Source organism: Passer domesticus, chromosome 7 (assembly GCF_036417665.1).
Source record: "Passer domesticus isolate bPasDom1 chromosome 7, bPasDom1.hap1, whole genome shotgun sequence".
NCBI classification, from domain to species: Eukaryota; Metazoa; Chordata; class Aves; order Passeriformes; family Passeridae; genus Passer; species Passer domesticus.
Window position 1 is genome coordinate 15,456,407 of NC_087480.1, and position 18,778 is coordinate 15,475,184.

The following is an 18,778-nucleotide window of genomic DNA, read 5'->3' on the forward strand; positions in this document are numbered from 1 at the left end:
CCCGGCACGGCACGGCCCGGCACGGCCCGGCCCCACGCCGTGCCTGCGGCGATGTGCCGCGCCCTCCTCCCGCCCCGCCACGGGCGCTGCGGTCCCGCGGCCGCGCCACACCCCCTCCCTGCCCGCTCGGCCCCTGCATCCCCTCCCTCGCCGCCCTCGGCCTGCCTCCCCCCGCGTTATGTCCATCCTCTTGTCTTCCTGTTTTTTTTAGATCCCACCAAAGCTCGGCCTGCCCTCCCTCGCTGCTGGACAGCCCGGCTGGTCGGTGAGCATCTGCTACCCCTCGTAGGTCGGGCGGAGCGGAGCGTGCAGTCACAGGGGCTTGCTCCAGGCAGAGTAGAGTCCAACCCCCAAGAAGAAGCTTTAGAGTGTCTCTCCACATGCCCTTAAGCCAGCAGATCCCCGAGCTGCTGCCAGAGCCGGGCTGGGTTTCCCGGGAAGGCTCAGCAGCCTCGCAGCCCCGGGCAGTGAGGCAGCTCTCCTGCCCAGCTCTCGTGGCCCAGCAGAAGGCCAGGCTGGCCAGCCTTGCTCTGGGGCTGCAGCTGTGTCACCACAGTGCTTTTCCTGCGTGCCTGAATGGCAGCTGAACTCACAGTTGCTTTTTAGAACAGAGGTGATAAGGGCTGCAGTTTATTCAGCACACTGACCTCCAGCTCTGGGGTGGGCCAAGCAGCATCTGGAGAAATTTATTTCACTGTTTCCGTAAAATATTTTAATGTACCCAACAAAACCAAATAAATTGTTGTCGCTACAAGCTGCATCCCTCCTCCTGGCCATTCTGACATTTATCCATCCATATATAATGGCTCAGAAATCCATCCAGGTCCCAGAATAGCATTAAACCTCTAAGATTGATGCTAGGATGGACAGAGCATCTGCCAGTATTATTCCTGTCTGTGAGCACTGGGTTTGAATCTCCCCACTTTGAACAGCTCAGCCTTCTACAGCTGTGTTGATGGAATGTTAAAGTCTCAAAGGATGATGCTGCAATCCTGCAGATTTAAGCTGTTGGGGTTTTGTTGGTTGTGGTGGGTTTTTGATAGGTTATGAAGCAAGCAGTGTGAGAGCTCAGGTTTAAAACTTGTTTTAAAACATAAGTAAGCTCTCTTCTCCTTCCACCCATGTCTTCCTTCAGGCTTTGTTTTTGCTTTCCAGTCAAACCTGCAGCAGTAGGACACTGTGCATGTGTTCAGGTGCACTGTCTGAGTGTGTGCTTGTGCCATCTCCAGTTTCTTTAGTGTGTTTGGCTGCTGCAGACACCTGGCCCTGCTCAAACCCCGTTCCTGTTCCTGCTCAAACCCCATTCCTGTCCCTGCTCAAACCTCATTGCTGTGCCACCCCACACCCCACTCCTGTCCCACCCCAACCCCGTTCCTGTCCCACCCAAACCAATCGACGGTTTTGCCTGACTCAGGGTTTTCCATGTGGCACCACGTGGGCAGCCCCACAGGGCAGACTGAGCCTTGCAGTCCTGGGGGCTTGGGGCAGTTCCCTGGGGCCAGGGGTGGCAGCACACAGTGACCTCTGCACCAGACCTTGCTCTGTTGGGATCTCACCGCTGCCCTCTCCACTCCCCAGGAACACAAACCTGCCTGGTGTGCTTAGCCCTGCTGCCTGTAGTTCAGCCAGGGCAGTATTTGGGCAGGAGACCTCCCAGGAGAGCTTACCTACAGTAGGAACCACAGTTCACTTACTGAGACTTGTTTTGCTATTGCTGGAGCCAGTCTTGAGCCTTCTGGTTCTGGAGGTGATGACCTGTAAGAATTCCAGCTTTGAATGGAATAAAAGCAAGTTCTTGGGCATTTCTGGTCATGATGGAACTTCTTGCAGTTTCCTGCAGGGCAGCAGAGCATCCTGGCCGAATTCCACCTGGGGTGATTGTGTTCAGCTGACTGAAAGTGATCAGAGGCAATTGCTGATTTCACTGTTGGGCAGAGCTCCACTCAGGGGTTTAAATTCGTAATGTGGCTTAGGGTAAAGCAGAAAGGAAAATAATTACAGAAATGTCCCTTTAACCCTAATTCCTGAAGGCCTTGTGAGGCTTGTCAGACTGCAGTCACATTCCTGTAAATGCCAGTGATCCAGCTGGTGGGGCATTCCTTGGGATGCCTGTTCTTCATCACAGGATGGCAGCCAGAACAGTGGTGCTTTGTGTAGGGTACATGCACATCCCCACACACCCAGCAAGGAGACAAACAGAACGGGTGAAAAAAAGAAGGAATAAAAGAACACTCAAAGTTTTCTTTGTGCTGGTGCTGTTCAGGCTGATCTGTGGTTGGTGTTTGGTTCTCAAAAAGGCTGAGTGCTCCTTTGGCTCAAAAAGGTAGAGAGACACTGATGTAAGGTGTGGAAGGCATCATGGAAGATCATTTCCTGTTATATATGCACCCCAATGTATAACAGTTTATTTTTTTCTCTCCCTGACCTTCCCTCCTTTATTTTGTACCCAGATTTTCTTGCTGCTGTTTGAAATATGCCTTATAACCTTACAAGTTTTCAGAAGACCACTGTGTTTCACTGGGATAAGGAATATTGCATCTGCTTCATAGCAGGAGGATGTTGTATGTGTTACAGCTTAACTTTGTTCTACTTTACACCTAGATAAAGGATGAAGACTGTCTGTACCATTTTGATTACCTCTTCTAGGGTTCAAAGAGAATCATTTCCCCTGACCTCCATTTGCTAATGGCTCAGCTTGACCTAACTGGCACACAGATGAACGTGCTGTTAAGCAAAAGTTACAGTAGCAGGCACCACCTCAGTGCCCCAGGCTCCTCTGCCCGTGTCGTGGCTCTCTGTGACCAGCCAGAAGCCGAGTGACGCAGTCCTGAGTGCTGCTCCCGAGGCGTTGGGGTGTGGATGGACAGTGCTGCCACCCCTGAGAGATGAGACAAAGGACCCTGCACCCCGACAGCTCAGCGAGCTCCAAAGATGAGAGTGCTGCACACCGAGCTCTGTGCTCTGTCTCCAGAGTGATCTTCGCTCCTGTTAAGCTCACCTCGCTGCTGGTCACGAGTTTTGCTTTTGGGATTTAGACCACCTCTTTTCCCCCCCGTTTTACACCAAGACTGTTACTAGGACTGTTAGCGGAATGAGCAAAGCCCATCCTCGCAGGGTTTAACTGTGCACCGATAGCACCTTTTGCCCAGAATGCCTTACCAGTGCCACCCAGCACGCGTGTCCCACTGTGCGACCCGGCCCGCCGGTTCCGCCGGCCTGCGCACCGCCCCGGCCTCCCGAGCTGACTTTTAGGGACGTTTCCGCACGTAGCATCTGATCCGAGGAGTCGGACACCGCCTGGCCCGGGCCCGGAGCTCTGCCCGAGGGCGTGCGGGCCGATGCCGCCCCGCGGAGCCGCCTGAGGGATGGCGCAGGGCGGGCGGGCGGGCGCTCCCCCCGTGCGCCTCTGGGTGCGCCGCGTGGGGGTTTACTGCGATGAGCACCGCAAAACCTGGCTCGTGGCTGCGGAAGAGGCAAGTGTGCGCTTTGCGCTTCCCCCTGGTTGTAGCCTTGCTGTTTCGGGTGCCTCTGCCAGTAACTGCCTGCTCTGTTTGTTACTTTCCCCCAGGAGGAAGGTATGCTGAGGGCTCGGATCCAAAGAGTTCAGGTTCCCCTGGGTGAGGCGCTGCGACCCAGCCAGCTCCCCCCATCCCGGCTGCCTCACATGTGGCAGCTGTCCCAGGGTGAGCAGTACAGGGATAGTAACTCTCGCGTTTGGGAGATAGAGCACCATCTCATGGTAAGGATGGTGGCGACAATAGAACATAGTCATTCCTGTTTGTGAAGTCATTTGAGATCCTTGAGGGACGGCAAAGGACTGTTACTTTGTTGAAGTCCATTAGCTCAAGCACAGTAACTGTAGACGTATTGAACTTTTCCTTGTCACTTACAGCTTGATGGTGTTGAAGAACTGCTGCTTAAACTCGTGCCTGGGGATTAATCTGGTATGTGCAGACATTACCCCTGCTTTGTACTGTGCACTGCTTACTCCCGGTCTTTCTTTAATATGAATTTTTGTCTTTCAGGAGCAGTGGCTCTAGGAAGATGCCATTGTCTGTTTTGTACAATAAAAGGTTCTCTCTCCACTGAAATGCAGCCACCTTTGAGGTGGAAGCAGTTAAGCAACACACAGCAGCATCACACAAGAGTTTAGGACAGGCAGTGAAGAGGAGTATTGTGACCAAGTGAAACATCAGGGGGAGTTCTAGGTAGGCAGAATATAATTGCCCCAAATGGAATTCGGCCAGGATGCTGCAAATAATGCCCTAGTGATACTGGGAACTGCTGTGGGCTGGTGACTTGTCAGAAACTGGAAAGGCAGCAGCTCCCAGCTCTGAGCAGAGGCTGAACGTGGCTCAGAGGGTTCAGTCTCACCACCACCTTCAGAGACACCCCTGCTTTCCTTAGAGGTCTCCCGTTCAACTACTGGTACCACCAGCTTTTGCTTGGCTTTTGATCTTACACTGACACAGTTACAGGTGTCACAGCTGCAGAAATATCAACTCAAGTGTCTGAAATCCTTTTGTGATGGATTTGAACAAGATGGAGCTGTCCTTCAGTCTGTTTACGGGGTTTTTTGGGCAGAAGGAGAGGATTTCCAAGAGACTTCCTCCTGAAACAGAATGAAAAGAGCCCTTCTTCTTGGCTTTGTGGCATATACACAACTGAGTTGGTTGATTGTTCTTTTAATGCCATCTTCAGCTGTGGTTCCATGACTTGCCACCAAATCCTTGGTTGTGTAAAGCTCACAGAGGTGGATTTCACATAAATTATGTGTCTCGGTATAGAGATAGAAAACTCTTAAAATTTAGTCAGCCGTGTTAATTTGAATATTTTCTGGAATCTGTGTACATCCAAGTAGAAAAGGACACATTTTAACTAGAGAGAAGAAAAAGGCTTTTAAACTTAATGACGTGAAACTTATTCTATTCATTATCCCCATCATCATCAGACAGAGAGTTCTTGTGTATGCTGGCAGGCACCTGGAAGCAGCAGTAGATGTTTTCTGAATGATGACAGTGGGGGAAAGTGGGAGCTCCTGAAAGATGTGGCTGTAGGACGTTGTCTTTCCCCCACCCCCTGAAAAGAACCCTGATCTACAGTAACATTTTCTGTCATTTTAGCTCCTGAACATGTCCCGGAAGGATCCCTGCCAGAAACAAGCCTGTGAAATACAGAAATGCTTGCAAGGTACCAAGTGTCATTTTGTCTTTGGTGTCTTGATTTTTGTTAGAACTTAATTCTTTTAACTTAACCTTGTCCTTTCACCTTGAGAAGGAACAAAGCACATTAGCATTGCCTGGTTGCAAAATGAACAAAATTATAATGTCTGATTTTAATAGAATTGCTTTGTGCTTAATTGTAAATAATGAGACCTCATGAGTATAAAGCAGATCATTAGTAACAGTAATGTGCTTGGAGTGTTCTCCATGCTGGCAGTGAGATCCCAGGTGTATTTTTGGGACTCAGCTGTGGGCAGGAAGAGCTAGACATTATAATAAGCTCTCTTACAGTGTGGTTAGTGAGGGAGTAGGTGGATTGCATGAGAAGACTGCAGAGCTGCTCTAGGGGGGTGTTTCAAGAGCAGGTGAGACAGAATTCTGTCAGGAACAGGTTAGGTGATCTGTCCTCGAGGTGAGATGGTCTTCATGTCCCCAGAAATTGTCTAGAGACTACCTTTAATGTCCTCATGGTTTGGAGCATTCTCCCCACCTTCTCTCCCTGTGTTACTGCACTTAAAAGCTGATGATTGACCCTATTTTGGTCCCATCTGTGGCAATGCTCTTTTTATAACACTTGTAGAAGTTATTCTAAGTGTTTTTCCTGTGTAGGTTTGTGTGCAGTGCTGATGTGAATGGTTGAGTGTTGGCAGAGAGGCTCTTTGCTGCATGTACACGTCACTGTCACTGCTGCTGTTCATCTATTGTGCTGTGGAGCTGTCTGATGTGCAACATGAAACAGAGAGCAAAGCAATTTTCCCCTGTAAAAATTTAATACAGAGCCTTAACTGAGGAATGCACAGTCACTGTACCCAGCGTGTGAGATGGAGGGTGGGAGCTGGACCTCTGGGAGATGCTGACTTCTCAAAAGTCATTGTTCCAAAGATCTTGCTGCTCTTCTGTGAGACTGAATGCCTGCTGTAAATCATTTTTGTGTTTTTCTATCTGTGAGTAACTTTCAGGAATGCATCCTTGACAGATGATGGCGTGCCTGTACATTGCTACAGTTTGAGAAACAAAGCTGCAAAGGCAGAGGGACAGTTGGGAGAGCCTTGGAGCACTCATCAACTGCAGGTTATGGCAGAGACAGGTCAGCTCTCCTCTCCAAGAGCCTGCCATGCCTCCTGGGCTGCCAGCTTGCAGAAATCACCACAACTTTTTTCTCAGGGGTGATCTCTGTGTTTGTATTGCAGCTCACTCACCAACCCAGTCAGGGAATTCATAGCCCAGTGATCACAGCAGTGTGGTTTGCTCATTAACCAGAAGGTGTTCACTGCTGCTTTCTGGGCTCTCCACAGGTGCTGTGTGTCTCACATTATGCTGCTGTTGCTTCTTTTAATCTTTTAAAAGTCAGAGTGGGTCTGAGTGCAGTTGTGTAGTGGCTGCAGAGCTCATCCAAGGCAGAGCAGGTGGCTGTGCATGCCCTGTGTTTCTGGGCAGACAGGCAGGAGGTTCTTAACTCAAACCAGACTCAGCCTCTTCCTGCAGGACTCCTCTCTGAGCCACAGAGAGCTTCAGATAGCTGCAGCTAAAGAGAGGTTTTTGTGAGCAAGAAAATGATGGAATGCTTGTAGGCAGCTGAAGAGCTGGGCTAGGTGTGCTCCCTCAGGGAACAAAGCCTGTTCCTCCCTGCAGACCTGGCGTCTCCTTGTTTTCCAGCAAACAACTACGTGGAGTCCAAGTGTGAAGCTGCGCTGCAGGAGATGCGGAAATGCTGCGCTCGCTACCCCAAGGGCAGGTCCATCTGCTGCTCAGGGTTTGAGAGAGAAGAAAGGGAGAGAGAAAAGGCCAAGGTGACTTCAGAAGGAATTTCCCCACCACCTCAGTAACACAATGCAGCTCCAGCAGGCGCTGGAGCATGGACTCACTTGAAGAGCTCGTGTGTGTTTTTTCAAGCCTTCTTTAGACTTTGAGAAAAGCCAGATTGCTCCTGGAACACACCGTTCAGCACACCAAAAAGCATTACACAGTACCAACATATGGCCTGGTCAACAGACTTTATTTTCTGTACGAAAACATAATCTATGTTGCCTCTGCATCACACCTGTGAAATGTCAACTTGATGTTTTTAGGATGCTTACCTTACTCTAATCCATCCTTGCTCTAAAAATGGAGAATTGGAACCGAGTTATTCTGGCTTCTGGAGTGAGAGGTACAGGAAATGAGCTCAGAAGAGTGAGTTTAAACGTGAAACAAACCCATCTTGATACAACAAAGGTATTGATTGCTGCCACCATGCAGTAGTTCCAGACATTTGCCTGTCCAGTGGTTCAAGCTCAAGAATGGGCATCAGGTCTGATGATTGTTCCTAAGTCTTGTATAGATCATGAGTGACTACAAGTCACTTTGCCTAAGTGCCTCACTTTTCCACTGGACAGAGTTGTTTATTTTATATTTGAATTGCCTACACGCTGCTATTTGCATGATAAAGATGTTACAGGAATATAATTTCAGGGATTGCTACAGGGATAGGATATTTTTTTAAAAAAGCAATATTCATTTGAAAGATTTGACTGTTGATACAAAATTTATAAATTTATGTCTAATTGAACACCTTTAAGCAATATGCTTTGAATCCAAGTCTAGTTAAAACTGCTGATACCCAAAGGCCTGTCACAGAGCCCTGGGCTAGATCCAAGAACTGACTTAGGTGCTGCTTACTGAACAAGCAGTTGCAGGCAGTTATTTTCCACACAACATTCCAGACTCACTCCCAAGCCGGCTGTGTCTGGACCCCAGGAGAGATGGCTTTCCAGAAGCTCTTGGCCACGCAGCAGAATTTCCTGTGACCTGTAGGAAGAGCTCATAGACAGGTTCCTGCACCACCCCTCAGAGCTGCCTGTCTCGCTGTCCCCTCTAGCAGGAGTCCAGGCACCCAAAGATCAGGCTCCCAGCCCACTGGCCCTAACTCTGTATTAGATCTAGCCGTAAAGGACTTTTGTGCTGTGATCAAGTACAACTTATGAAATAGAGCTTCTATAAACCACTGAGGTCTAGGCACAATAGTTGTGTGTACTGAAGCCTAGAAGAGCAAACCATCTGTATTCACTGCTCTGAAATACCATGGTACAAAATAAACGACTGGAACAACTTGTGGTCTCTGGTTGTTTGTTGAGCTGCATGCCGGGCAGCTTGGCTGCCACTCACAGCCCAGAGCCATGTGAGATCATGTTTAAATAGAAGCTGCTTGATATTTTTGTAACTGGGGCTGAAGATCAGAATAATTTGGGGCTTGTCTTCCCCTCCCACTGCCATCGCCTACAAGAAAAAAACCTTTAAGACAAAATGGGGTTTAGTGTCCCTGAAAAGTAGGGAAAAGTGATGACAATGCTGTGGATCACCTCAAACACTGACAAGTAGCAAATTTTTCTCTTTTGCCCTATCTGAGCAGGAACAGTGGAAAGAAAGTCACTAATAGATAAAATATTTAGGCTTCTGTTGCACCTATGAAAAAGAAATAGCCTTGTCTCCATGCCCATTTGAAGTTGGGTGGAACAAATTTGCTCAGCAGAGGCAACCCAGGCTGGTACAGACCCACCTCCTGCCCTAGAGCATCCCATATCCTTGGGAATATGGGTGATTGGTGCCAGGATGATCATGGGGCAGGATTTATTAAGGTAGCCCAGGTTACCTGCATGGATGAGGGGAGGCTGGTACCCCCATAAACTCATTTATGTTGGAAAAGACCTTTAAGATGGAGTCCAACCATTCCCCCAGCACTGCCAAGCTGACCACTAACCCATGTTCCCAAGTGCTACCTGCCAGTGTGACAGGAATGTGCTGGTTCCCAGGAAGCCAACAGACCTCACACAGAGAAGCATTTAGAGCAAAACTGTTTAATAAAATATCACTTCAACAAGCATTTACATACAATATATAAAACCACTTTAAAAGCCTAATGTGTTTGAAATCTTCTCAGAGTGTAACAGATGTCAGAAGTTGTTGAAACAACACTAAAAGGAGCAGGAGTGGGGAGGGGGACACCTCATCTTGGCACCTGCAGCAATGAAAATGCATCCCCACAGAGACTGATCCAGCATCAAAGCTTCCAGTGTTGTCCCACAGCATCAAACAGTGCCAGCCACGAGCCCAACACCAGCACAGCAGAAAGATTTGCCACAGCCTGATGTCCTTGTCCATTCCCTGCCTACACTCACATCAAACTCAGCTTAGATCTGTTAATTGTTTCCCTTTTCAGCAGCATTTTAGCTCCCTCTTTGGGCCATTTCTCTCTGTAGCAAACAGGGACTTGAGCAGAACTCGTCCCACCTAGGGCTGGGCAGAAGTGACTTCAGCCTGAAAAACATCCCTAAGGTTTTGCTTTGAGCTTTGTCGTTGGAGACAGCTTTGTGGAGATCAGTGCATCTCAGAAAAAGTTGTGTTCTGCAGCCCACCCAGCCAAAGAGCAGCAGTGCTGTTGCCTACAGGCACAAGAGATACCCTGCAAGACCAATCTATCTATTTATGCATGTTCACATCTGCAGATCCTACAGAAAAACAAACCAAATCCCCAGAAAACCCCCCACCACTGTCTGTAACTCCACTGCTAAACACCAATTTATTGAAGACCTGTTTGCTGCATCCCATCGCTCCTGCAGTCCAGGATGGCCTTTAGGAAGGCCATGGTTAAAGGGTGTGAGCCCAGCTGCTCCTTGCTTCTCCTTGGCCATGTATGGCAGGACAGGAGCAAAGACAGCAGCTTCTATCTCCTGATTACCTGCAGCCTCTTTTCAGATCCTGAAGGTGAGGAGAACCTCAGCTTCATCAATGTGGTACTATATGGACACTTCAATCAGCAGAGCTGAAACAAAATTACAAACTGCAAGTGCTCATTGCAAACCCCCTGGTGAAGAACCCACCATTTCAGCCCTGCCAGCAGCTCCCAGGGGAAGATTCCCTTTCCAGCCACTGAGAGCAGCAGATCCCAGAGCCTTTGCACAGCACTGGAAATGGGGTGCTCTGCTGAGCCAGGTGCTGCAAACCACCCACCCATGAGTGTCATTGCTCCCTACCATGTTTCCCACTGAAGGATGAGTTTTCACATAAAATCCCACATTCTGGGCAAGAACTCCTACCTGTACCTGCTGGAGGACATCACCACGTTGTCAGACAAGTCTCTGTGCTTGCAGAATACCCTGGGGGATGTTTGTTTGTACTGCATACAACTGCACTGAGTCAGACTGTCCAAAAACAGCTGAGCTCTACACCTGGCTTGCCTCATCTCCTGCAGGAGAAGGGCTGCAGCTGATGGAATTAAGCAAACAGCTTTTCTTGTGGAAATGGCAAACACAAAGAAGGAAGGAACATAACTGAGGCAGAAATATGCAAATGAACTGCTCTCACAAGAGCACGGTCTGGTTTTCACTAAAGTTTTGTCATTTCAGTTGCTTGCAGAGACCAGGGAGAAGGAATTTGTGCTCTTCAGAGGCAAGTAAAGGACTGCACTCCAGATTTCACAGCATCCCCCTTTCTCCAGTACAGCTGGCAACAGGGACCTGGACCAGTATAGTGCACTCTAACACGGATGCATTTCCTGTCTACAATCGTGTCCCACAAGGTTACAGCTCTAGGAGCATCACCAATGCCAAAGTGACCAGAGAAGTTTGTGGTAGACATGGAAACCCCAGTGAGAGGCCCAGAGTGATTTACAGTAAATGGCACAGCTGAAATGCCCCCATCTGACACAGCCAGGCTGGGCCTGCTGGAAGCAGGAAAGCCTCAAAGGCTGAGCAATCAGGTGGCTCTACAGCACAGAACTTGGTGACTTTCAGAACACATGATGAGGAAAGGGCCTGGAGAGTCAGCCTCAGTGCTCAGCTTCCATCAGCAGTGCCAGTGCTGCAATTCCTGTATGGGGAAGGATACCAGCAGACACAAAGCCAAATGGCCATCTGTGTGCAGTGAAACAGCAGGGGGAGGGCAGGAAAATCCATACTCCCCTGTCCTGGATACAGCTCAGGCTGTTCTTTGACACTTCTGCATGCACCCCAGGATAGTCAACCACATTTTGGATTGCACAGATCACCTCTGTGCAGAGGGAAGCAGAGGTGTTCCAGGTACCAGGGCAGGAATACTGAAAGCTAATTTGTGGTGAAGAGCTGACACATATAGAGTGGTGAAGAGTTTGACACATATACTGGCAGACAGAGGTACACGTAACAGTCCTGAGCACCTGGAAGAAGCACATTTAAGAGGTTTCTCTGCCACTACATTTTTATGAAGTCAAAACTCATCAGAAAATTTGAGACTGGGCGTATTTGGTGGGAAATCATGATACACTGGGAGTTGTAAGCTTCCAGACCAAGCCCAGCACACTAACAGCCCAGAGAGAAGAAACAGGTGGAAATCAGAAGCAGCTTTGTAAGAAATAAGGGCTGGAACCTGTGAGCAGATGGGACTGAGTCTGTTGGCAACATCCTTTGACTTCTAAGTGAGAGATAACAGCAGTAGAGGAGGGGAGGGGAGGCTGGGCATGAGAGGAGAGCGCAGCTTCTAGGATGCGATTCCAAGCATGAATCCTCCAGCAAACCCTCCAGTCAGGATAGCATTCTTCTTCAGAAATATGACCACCTAAGCAGGGGTGAGAAGAGACAACAGTGTTCAACAACATCGGGCCACCCACTGACCCTCCTGCTAAGAAGAAATCCCTCAGGCTGTTCTTGGGTTGCTCACAGGGATGCCACTGCTCAGATTTGGGAAAACTTCCTGCCTAATGACCTCTCTTCCCTAACTGCACCAGCACACAGCCAGATCTTCACCCTGCTCAGCCATGAGCAGCCAGCTCCTCCAGGAGAATGCTGTGGGAAATTATGTCTTCCTAAACTCTAGGCAGACAACATCCACAGCTTTTGCCATCTCTCCCATTTTGCTGTCATGCAAGAATTCCCTCCCTGTATTTGCACAACTGAACATCTGTAACAGCTCAAGAGTCAGTCCTGTTTTCTGCTGTCCCTCCAGAACATGCCCTGGGAGAGCTGTCTCACCTCATCCACTCTGCTTTTCACTTCTGGAGGCATTTCATTGCCACTGGTGTGAAACTTCAGCTGCTGCTTGGCTTTGTTCATGTCCCGTTGTACTAGGTTCCAGTCCACCTTGATGTATCCCGTGTGGTTTGCAATCTACAGTTTTGAGGATTAGAAAAAAGTTCCTGAAGTCCTGTGTGACCACGGCTAAACAGGCCCCTTACTCACCCACCTTCCCTGACCACAGACACCTCCCACTCACTGGTCCAGTGGGCACACTGGCTTACAAGCTGGACAGAACACCACCCCTGGAGCTGTGTCAAGTGTTCTGCAACACCTGTCTCCCACAGTAAGCCCCCAGCAGCTGGGCACACATTGCAGCTCAGCCTGCTTCAGCCTCTCTTCCTCAATGTAAAGCTGGGATCACCTCACAACTGCCATGGATATTGCTGGGACTCCCTGCAGTTCTGCTGCTGTGGCTGGACACAGCTATTAATAGCCCATTCCTCTCAAACTATTTGATCTGCTCAGGGTGGTTCAGCTGTGGAACTCCTCTGCCCAGAGCAAGCTTTTGACTTTCAGCAGAACAAGCAGAACCAGGAGAGTGAGGGAGAATGAATCACACACAAGACCTGTGTGCCTGAGGAGCAAACAGGTGGGAGCTGAACGAGGCCTGACAGCTGCTCTGCCTGCTCCAGGATGCACCAGATGCATGAACACATCCCAGCAGCTTCCCTCAATGCCAGGGCTCTTGGAAACCAGCACAAGTTGTAGAGGATAGAGAGAGATCCCCTTTCTCTTCTCTTCCCCAGGGCTTTACAGTGAGCCCCACCTGTGCTGGCTGACTCCTCGGGAAGCCAGGCTGGCAGGAAGCATGTGACAGATATGGGTAAATCCTCCTTGACATGCAGGGACACCACGTCCACAGCCGCAGGACCCAGCATGTGAGGCTGTCCTGCAGCAGCAGCATGGCTCACTGAGGCTCAAGGCTGTCTCCTGCAGTAGCAGCTCTCCTGTGCCTTTGGTAGCAGGTCCCCAGTGGATGTGCACTGGCAATCCTGCTCTGGTTTATGCACACTGACCCTGCTCTGCTGCTGCATCCATGTGCCCTGGAGCACACACACCTTGGACATTCACAGCCACAGCAAGCCCCTGGCAAGGGGGCACTGATCCCACACGTCCCAACAGTGGTTCCTAGAGACCTTTGTCCCCAGCAGCACAGTCCTCAGGAAGCCTGGGCTGCTGTTCATACACACCTGAAGCAGGAAAAAGCCTCCTCCCACTGCTGTCGCTGCCAGCTTTCCAACTTTCTGGAAGATGAATCCAGTACACCTACAAACCAAGCAGCATTCAGTCAGGAGAATGAAACCACACACACTCGCTGTGCTTCCCTCAGGCAAGGCTGCCTTTGGCAGCAGCTGCCCAGGACTGGATTCTGACAAACTGCAGAAACCCCTGTGCAACCAGAGAGAAGGATTTGCACCCAGACAAAATTGATGCTTTACAGCTTTTCACTTTGTGCTGTCACATCCCAGCCTTTGTCAGTTTGATTCTTATCTCTTCAACCTCATCCTTCTCCCAAAAGAGTAACCAGAAACCTGTGATTTCACCAAAATCAACAAGTGGTTTTACATTTTGATGTTTTGGTTTTTTTTGAACTGGTATAATCTCTGAGGGGAAATTAGGGAGCACATGTGCTGCTCCATGACAGAGCATGGGGAGCAAATCACAAGCCTCTTTCTTACTTATGTGTAAAGTAAGCAGCAAACAACTACTTACTTTACCTTTTCATTTCTTAGAAGAGAAAAATGATGGAACAAGCACACAGCAGTGATCTAAGGCTATCCTGGTGTCCAAAGCAGGTTATCTGCTTTCAATATGAAAAAATCCCTGCAGCCAGCACCACCCCAGTGCCCAGTGATGCAGCCACGGGCTGGTGTGCTGTGCCACCCAAAGCACACTTCCCTTGGAGCACGGCTCCTCGCGAGCACTGCAAACAGCACAGCCACCTGCCTGCACCCATCTCTGAACACACTCTGAACACACCAGAGAGGGTGGCCAGGTCACACTTGTGGGAGAGGACAAAGCTCTGTCATACACTGTTTAATAATTATTGCCAGGTGAAGATGAGGGTCATGGTAATAGGCAAAGCACTGATCACATAAAATTTTCAACTCAAACCATGCTGTGGGAATGAAGTTACAAACAGAGCCACACTCAGTCCCAGCTACAAGTGACAGGGAACCCTGGGAACCGTGAGCCCAGCAGGTTTTTAATGCAGATGCCTGAGGCACATCCACCTCCAGTGGAGACAGCATCCTTGTTTCAAGGGGTTCATATCTGCCTGTCCTAATTCAACAGCACCACTTTTTGCAAGAAGTTAAAAATAATTACAGACTGGTGCCATTTTCTTCTCTTAGAGACAGTGTCAGTTCTTCAAGTCACAGACAGCACTGAAGGCGTCCCCGAGCTCAGCAGAGCACGCCAGGGGACAGCCGGCTGAGCGCCCGCCTCCCCTGCAGGACTGACACGGGATCACCCGGCACCTGTCGGCGCGACCCGAGAGCCAGGCAGGAGCAGCCGGGGCCGCCCGGCCACTTACCATCCCGTCACCCCTCCGATCACCAGCTGCGTGGCCACGTTGTATTTCTCAGCGCTCGACCCCGAGTTGGGGGCGAACACCTTGCGCCACCAGGGCCGGTTCTTGGTGTACTCCGCCAGGTCCAGCACGTTGAACGTGTCGTCCTTCGCACCTGCAGGCACCTGGAGAGGCTCAGTGGCGGGGCCACCGTGCCGCAGCCCCCTGCCGCTGCCCGGGGCACGGGAGCCTGCCCGGGCACCGGCACTGCCCCAGCCCGCCGGGAGCTCCCCCGTCCCTCAGCCCCCTCCCAGGGCCCCCGGGCCCCCCTCGGGCCCTCAGCGGGGCCAGGCCCCGGCAGCCGCCGCCGCGCGGGGCAAAGCGAACGACACCGCGGCCTGCGGCGGGGAGGCCGAGCTGGGGGAGCCGGGGACCCGCCGCCAGGGGGAGAGGGGTGGGGGGACCCGCGCCCCGAGCCATCCCGGCCAGCCCAGCCCGGCCCGGCCCGGCCCGGCCCACCTCCGCCCGGCACCGCCATGACGCCGCTGCGCTCCGCGCAGGCGCGGCACGGCGCGCGTCACCGGGAGCGCGCGACAGCGGGGAGAGGGGAGAGGGAGCGGGGAGAGGGACCAGGGGAGAGAGGGAGTGCAGGGAGAGAGGGAGTGCGGGGGAGAGGGAGTGCGGGGGAGAGAGGGACCGGGGGAGAGGGAGCGGGGAGAGGGAGTGCAGGGGAGAGAGGGAGTGCAGGGGAGAGGGAGCGGGGAGAGAGGGACAGCGGGAGGGAGAGGGAGTGCGGGGAGAGAGGGACTGCAGGGGAGAGGGAGCGGAGAGAGGGACCAGGGGAGAGGGACTGCGGGGGAGAGAGGGATCGGGAGAGAGGGAGTGCAGGGGAGAGAGATCGGGAAGGAAGAACGAGGGGCCCGAGGGGAGAGGGACAGGAGGGAAGAGGGGTCCGAGGGGAAAGGGGAGGAACGGGAGCGCGCGTGGGTGCAGCGCGGCCGTGGCCGTGCACGGGGGCGCGCCCGGGCCTCGGCTGTGTCCCGGACAGTGTCCCGGTGAAGCCCCGTGCTATGTCCCGGGTGATGCCCCGGGCAGTATCCCGGTGATGTCCCGGCGGTGCCCCGGTGTTGCCCCGGGCAGTGTCCCGGTGATGTCCCGGCGGTGCCCCGGCGGTGCTCTCGGTGCTCCCTGTGCCGGTGTCGGTGCTGCAGCACCATCGCGGCTCCTCGGGCCCCTCGGCGCCGGTGTCCCCGGGCTCGTTGGTGCCTCCGCCGGGCCGGGCCGGCTGTGCAGCAGCAGCGGCACCCAGGGAGGGACACAGGGGCTCCTAAAGCCCTCGGAGCTCCTCTTCCCGTGGGACGGGAGCCCTGGCTCGGCTGGCAGCTGTCACGTTTTGCCGTCCGCTGCAAGGAGCCCCGGCCCTCCCGCGCTGCGGGCACCGAGCTCAGCGGGGCTGGGGGCAGCCGGGGCTCTGCTGCCGTGCGTTCAGCCAGCACACCCAGCTCGGGCTGCGGGCCCTGCCCCAGAGGCGATCTGGGCAGCTCGGACATGCTGCCTGGCAGGAACACATCTTAGTGTTTCCCCTGAAATAATGACACCTCTGATTGCTGAGCCATTACTCACTCGTGTAGAGCAATGCCACCTACTTCCCAGCTGGGGATGCAGCTGCCCAGGGGGTAGCAAAGATAGAAATCCTGAGACACAACAAGCAAAAAAAAAAAAAAAATCATGGAGAGATTGTGACAGAGGAGACTCGACCCTCATTTGGGGTTCATGGAAAGCAGTGTGTGAGTGGGAGCAGGAGCACAGGCGGCGTGGGACGGGTAGAGGAACACACACTCTTCTAGGAACCAAACACTTCTAGGAACTAACAGCAGCACTCATCTGCCCTGCTGAGGACATCCTGCTAGTAAACATCCCAGCACCTCGTTACCCCTTGCACGTACCTCGGACGTTTTGGGAACTGCCAGAATGTCCCACAGTGTTTCCAGGAATGTCACACGTGTTTCCTGATCGGGGGAACTGTCTGGAGCAGTGTGTGCATTCAGACCAAAGTGACAGGACAGCGCTTCCCTGGGCATGGGGGGGAAAGATGTGGCTGGGAAGGGGTGGCTGGAGGCAAGGTGGCCTCTAGAAATGCAGTCTGAACTCCAGTGTCAGGTGTGCTGGGGTCTCCTGCGTGTCTGGTACATGATGTGTCCTTGGTTTTGTCTCCCCTGCCCTGGGCAAAGGGATGCCCTCATGCCCTGGGGCCAGGCAGGTCTCCTTTGGTAGCTCCAGCTGTGGCTCTGCTGCAGGTGATCCCAGGGGCATCTGATGGCCTGGGAATCTGCAGCATGGCCTCATCTTTCCTGCACATGTGCACCTTCATCTGGTGCTCAGGTTCCTCCAGCAGGAGAGAAGGATCTGGGCTGACAAGGTGGAGGTGGTTCAGGGCTGGGGGCTGCTGTGTGGTGGGTCAGCACAGCCTGGTGTGGTGGGTGCAAGGACAGAACCCAGAGCCACTGCAGCTCCCTGCCTGGTGCCTCCCAGCTGTTCAGCTTTGGAGGCACAGGCATGGAGCACATTTCCCATCTCAAAGGCTTTCTCTCCCTCCTGGCACCACCACAACCTGCCAGCCCCCATGGCCAGGCTGAGCCCACCAGCCCATGGGAGCTTCCAGGCAGTGCTGCTGCTGCTGCCTGACTCACCCAGAGACACCTCTGATGTGAGGAACAAGAGAGAAAGCAGAAATGCTCCACTGACCCACTTACTGCAGGGAAACCCAGCAGAGGAAAGCAGTTTTGGGATCTCCTCCATGGCAGTATCTCTACTCTGATGCTAGGGTAGGTCCGTCAGGGATGGGTTTTCTGGATTTCCAGGGGTGTTGATGGCATCAGCCCTGCACTGCTGTTCCCTGGCGTCCCTGTGGGTTTGCCCATCCAAGAACTGCACTGGGCTGCAGCCCCTCTCTGCTCCCTCACTGCTGGGGTGCAGTAATTTGGAAGTGCTGATATGAGGGGCCCTGCCTGGTCCTCCAGACAGATCTGTCCATGTGGCACCGCTGTTTCCTGGTGCCAGGAGGGGTGAGTGCCCTGTGCCTGGCTGCTGCTTCTGAGATACTCAGTGTTCCTGAGAAGCTGTCATGAATCACTTGTTCTCTCTCTCACACACAGAGAAAACGTCTCAGAAGAGATTAGACATGGTTGAAATGATTCTGAGTAATTTTTATCTGCTCCAGTCCGTTATTGTTCTGAGAACTGGACATTTCAGGGAAACAACAAACGCTTTCTACGTGCACATGGGTTCTTGGCTCTGGCAAAAAACGTTCTCTGGGAGTCTCCATGGCAGGAGCCTGCCGTGGCTTTTCCATCACGTTTGCACAGGAGGACAGTGCCCTTGGGGATGGGCAGATGAGCTCCAGGCAGGACTGGAATGCCAATGCCTCTCTGCAGCTTTCTCAAAGGCACAGCTGCTGCCTGGCCCAGCCCTGGGTGACGCTGGCAGTTTGCAGAGGCTCCCACATGGGTTTGTGTGTTAATGGCACCCACTGGCTGGGACCATGCTTGCTCTTGCTGGAGCATGAGGGGTCCAGCTTGGTGTGCTGGGCCAGGGAGGAGCTGGGCTCCCTCTGGATGTCCAGCTGGCCTTGGCCTGGTTTGCTCCACACTGGCTCTCGTGTGCCTGCACAAAGTGCTGCTGTGTGCAGATAAGGCCAGGATCTGGGCCCCCTCCCCAAATTGCTTCCAATTTTCACACCTGGATTCCCTTTCCCACAGCCTTGAGTATCTTGATAGTATTTTCTTTCTGGCCTCTTGGGTTAGACTTTGTCTCTCAGGTTTACTCTTACTTCCCTGGGCCAGGAACCTGGAGCTGTCTCCCAGTGGCTGAAAAATGGTTAATTCAGCACTTGTCAGTGTCACAACCATTAACTTCTGTCAGTGTCCAGGCTGCTGCCACTGCAGCCCCAAGGGATGCTTTTCCTGGCTGTCCTCTGTGACCTCTAGATGTTGTCATCCCACGGTGCCCAGAGCATCCCT

General features: G+C 52.4%; 3 protein-coding genes across 5 annotated transcripts; 2 read left to right on the forward strand and 1 right to left on the reverse strand.

Annotated features, from left to right (window-relative positions):
• Positions 1–217: 217 nt before the first annotated feature.
• Positions 218–8,311, forward strand: CMC4 (C-X9-C motif containing 4). Of its 2 annotated transcripts, none has more exons than XM_064427068.1 (3): positions 218–265; positions 5,124–5,190; positions 6,879–8,311. In XM_064427068.1, the coding sequence occupies exons 2-3, from the start codon at positions 5,133–5,135 to the stop codon at positions 7,046–7,048; spliced, it is 228 nt and encodes a 75-aa protein (XP_064283138.1). In that variant the 5' UTR covers positions 218–265; positions 5,124–5,132; the 3' UTR covers positions 7,049–8,311. The 2 variants fall into 2 exon arrangements, with proteins under 2 accessions (XP_064283138.1, XP_064283137.1); XM_064427067.1 differs by lacking the exon at positions 218–265 and adding an exon at positions 4,135–4,208.
• MTCP1 (mature T cell proliferation 1) lies at positions 3,335–8,311 on the forward strand. Of its 2 annotated transcripts, XM_064427065.1 has the most exons (6): positions 3,335–3,473; positions 3,569–3,739; positions 3,893–3,944; positions 4,026–4,208; positions 5,124–5,190; positions 6,879–8,311. In XM_064427065.1, the coding sequence occupies exons 1-3, from the start codon at positions 3,366–3,368 to the stop codon at positions 3,938–3,940; spliced, it is 327 nt and encodes a 108-aa protein (XP_064283135.1). In that variant the 5' UTR covers positions 3,335–3,365; the 3' UTR covers positions 3,941–3,944; positions 4,026–4,208; positions 5,124–5,190; positions 6,879–8,311. The 2 variants fall into 2 exon arrangements, with proteins under 2 accessions (XP_064283135.1, XP_064283136.1); XM_064427066.1 differs by lacking the exon at positions 4,026–4,208 and having other exon boundaries at positions 6,879–6,952.
• Positions 8,312–9,039: 728 nt separating this feature from the next.
• FUNDC2 (FUN14 domain containing 2) lies at positions 9,040–15,381 on the reverse strand. The gene is made up of 5 exons (XM_064427063.1): positions 15,279–15,381; positions 14,784–14,934; positions 13,438–13,513; positions 12,203–12,337; positions 9,040–11,789 (listed from the first exon to the last, which is right to left on the reverse strand). The coding sequence occupies exons 1-5, from the start codon at positions 15,295–15,297 to the stop codon at positions 11,712–11,714; spliced, it is 459 nt and encodes a 152-aa protein (XP_064283133.1). The 5' UTR covers positions 15,298–15,381; the 3' UTR covers positions 9,040–11,711.
• Between the last annotated feature and the right edge of the window lie 3,397 nt (positions 15,382–18,778).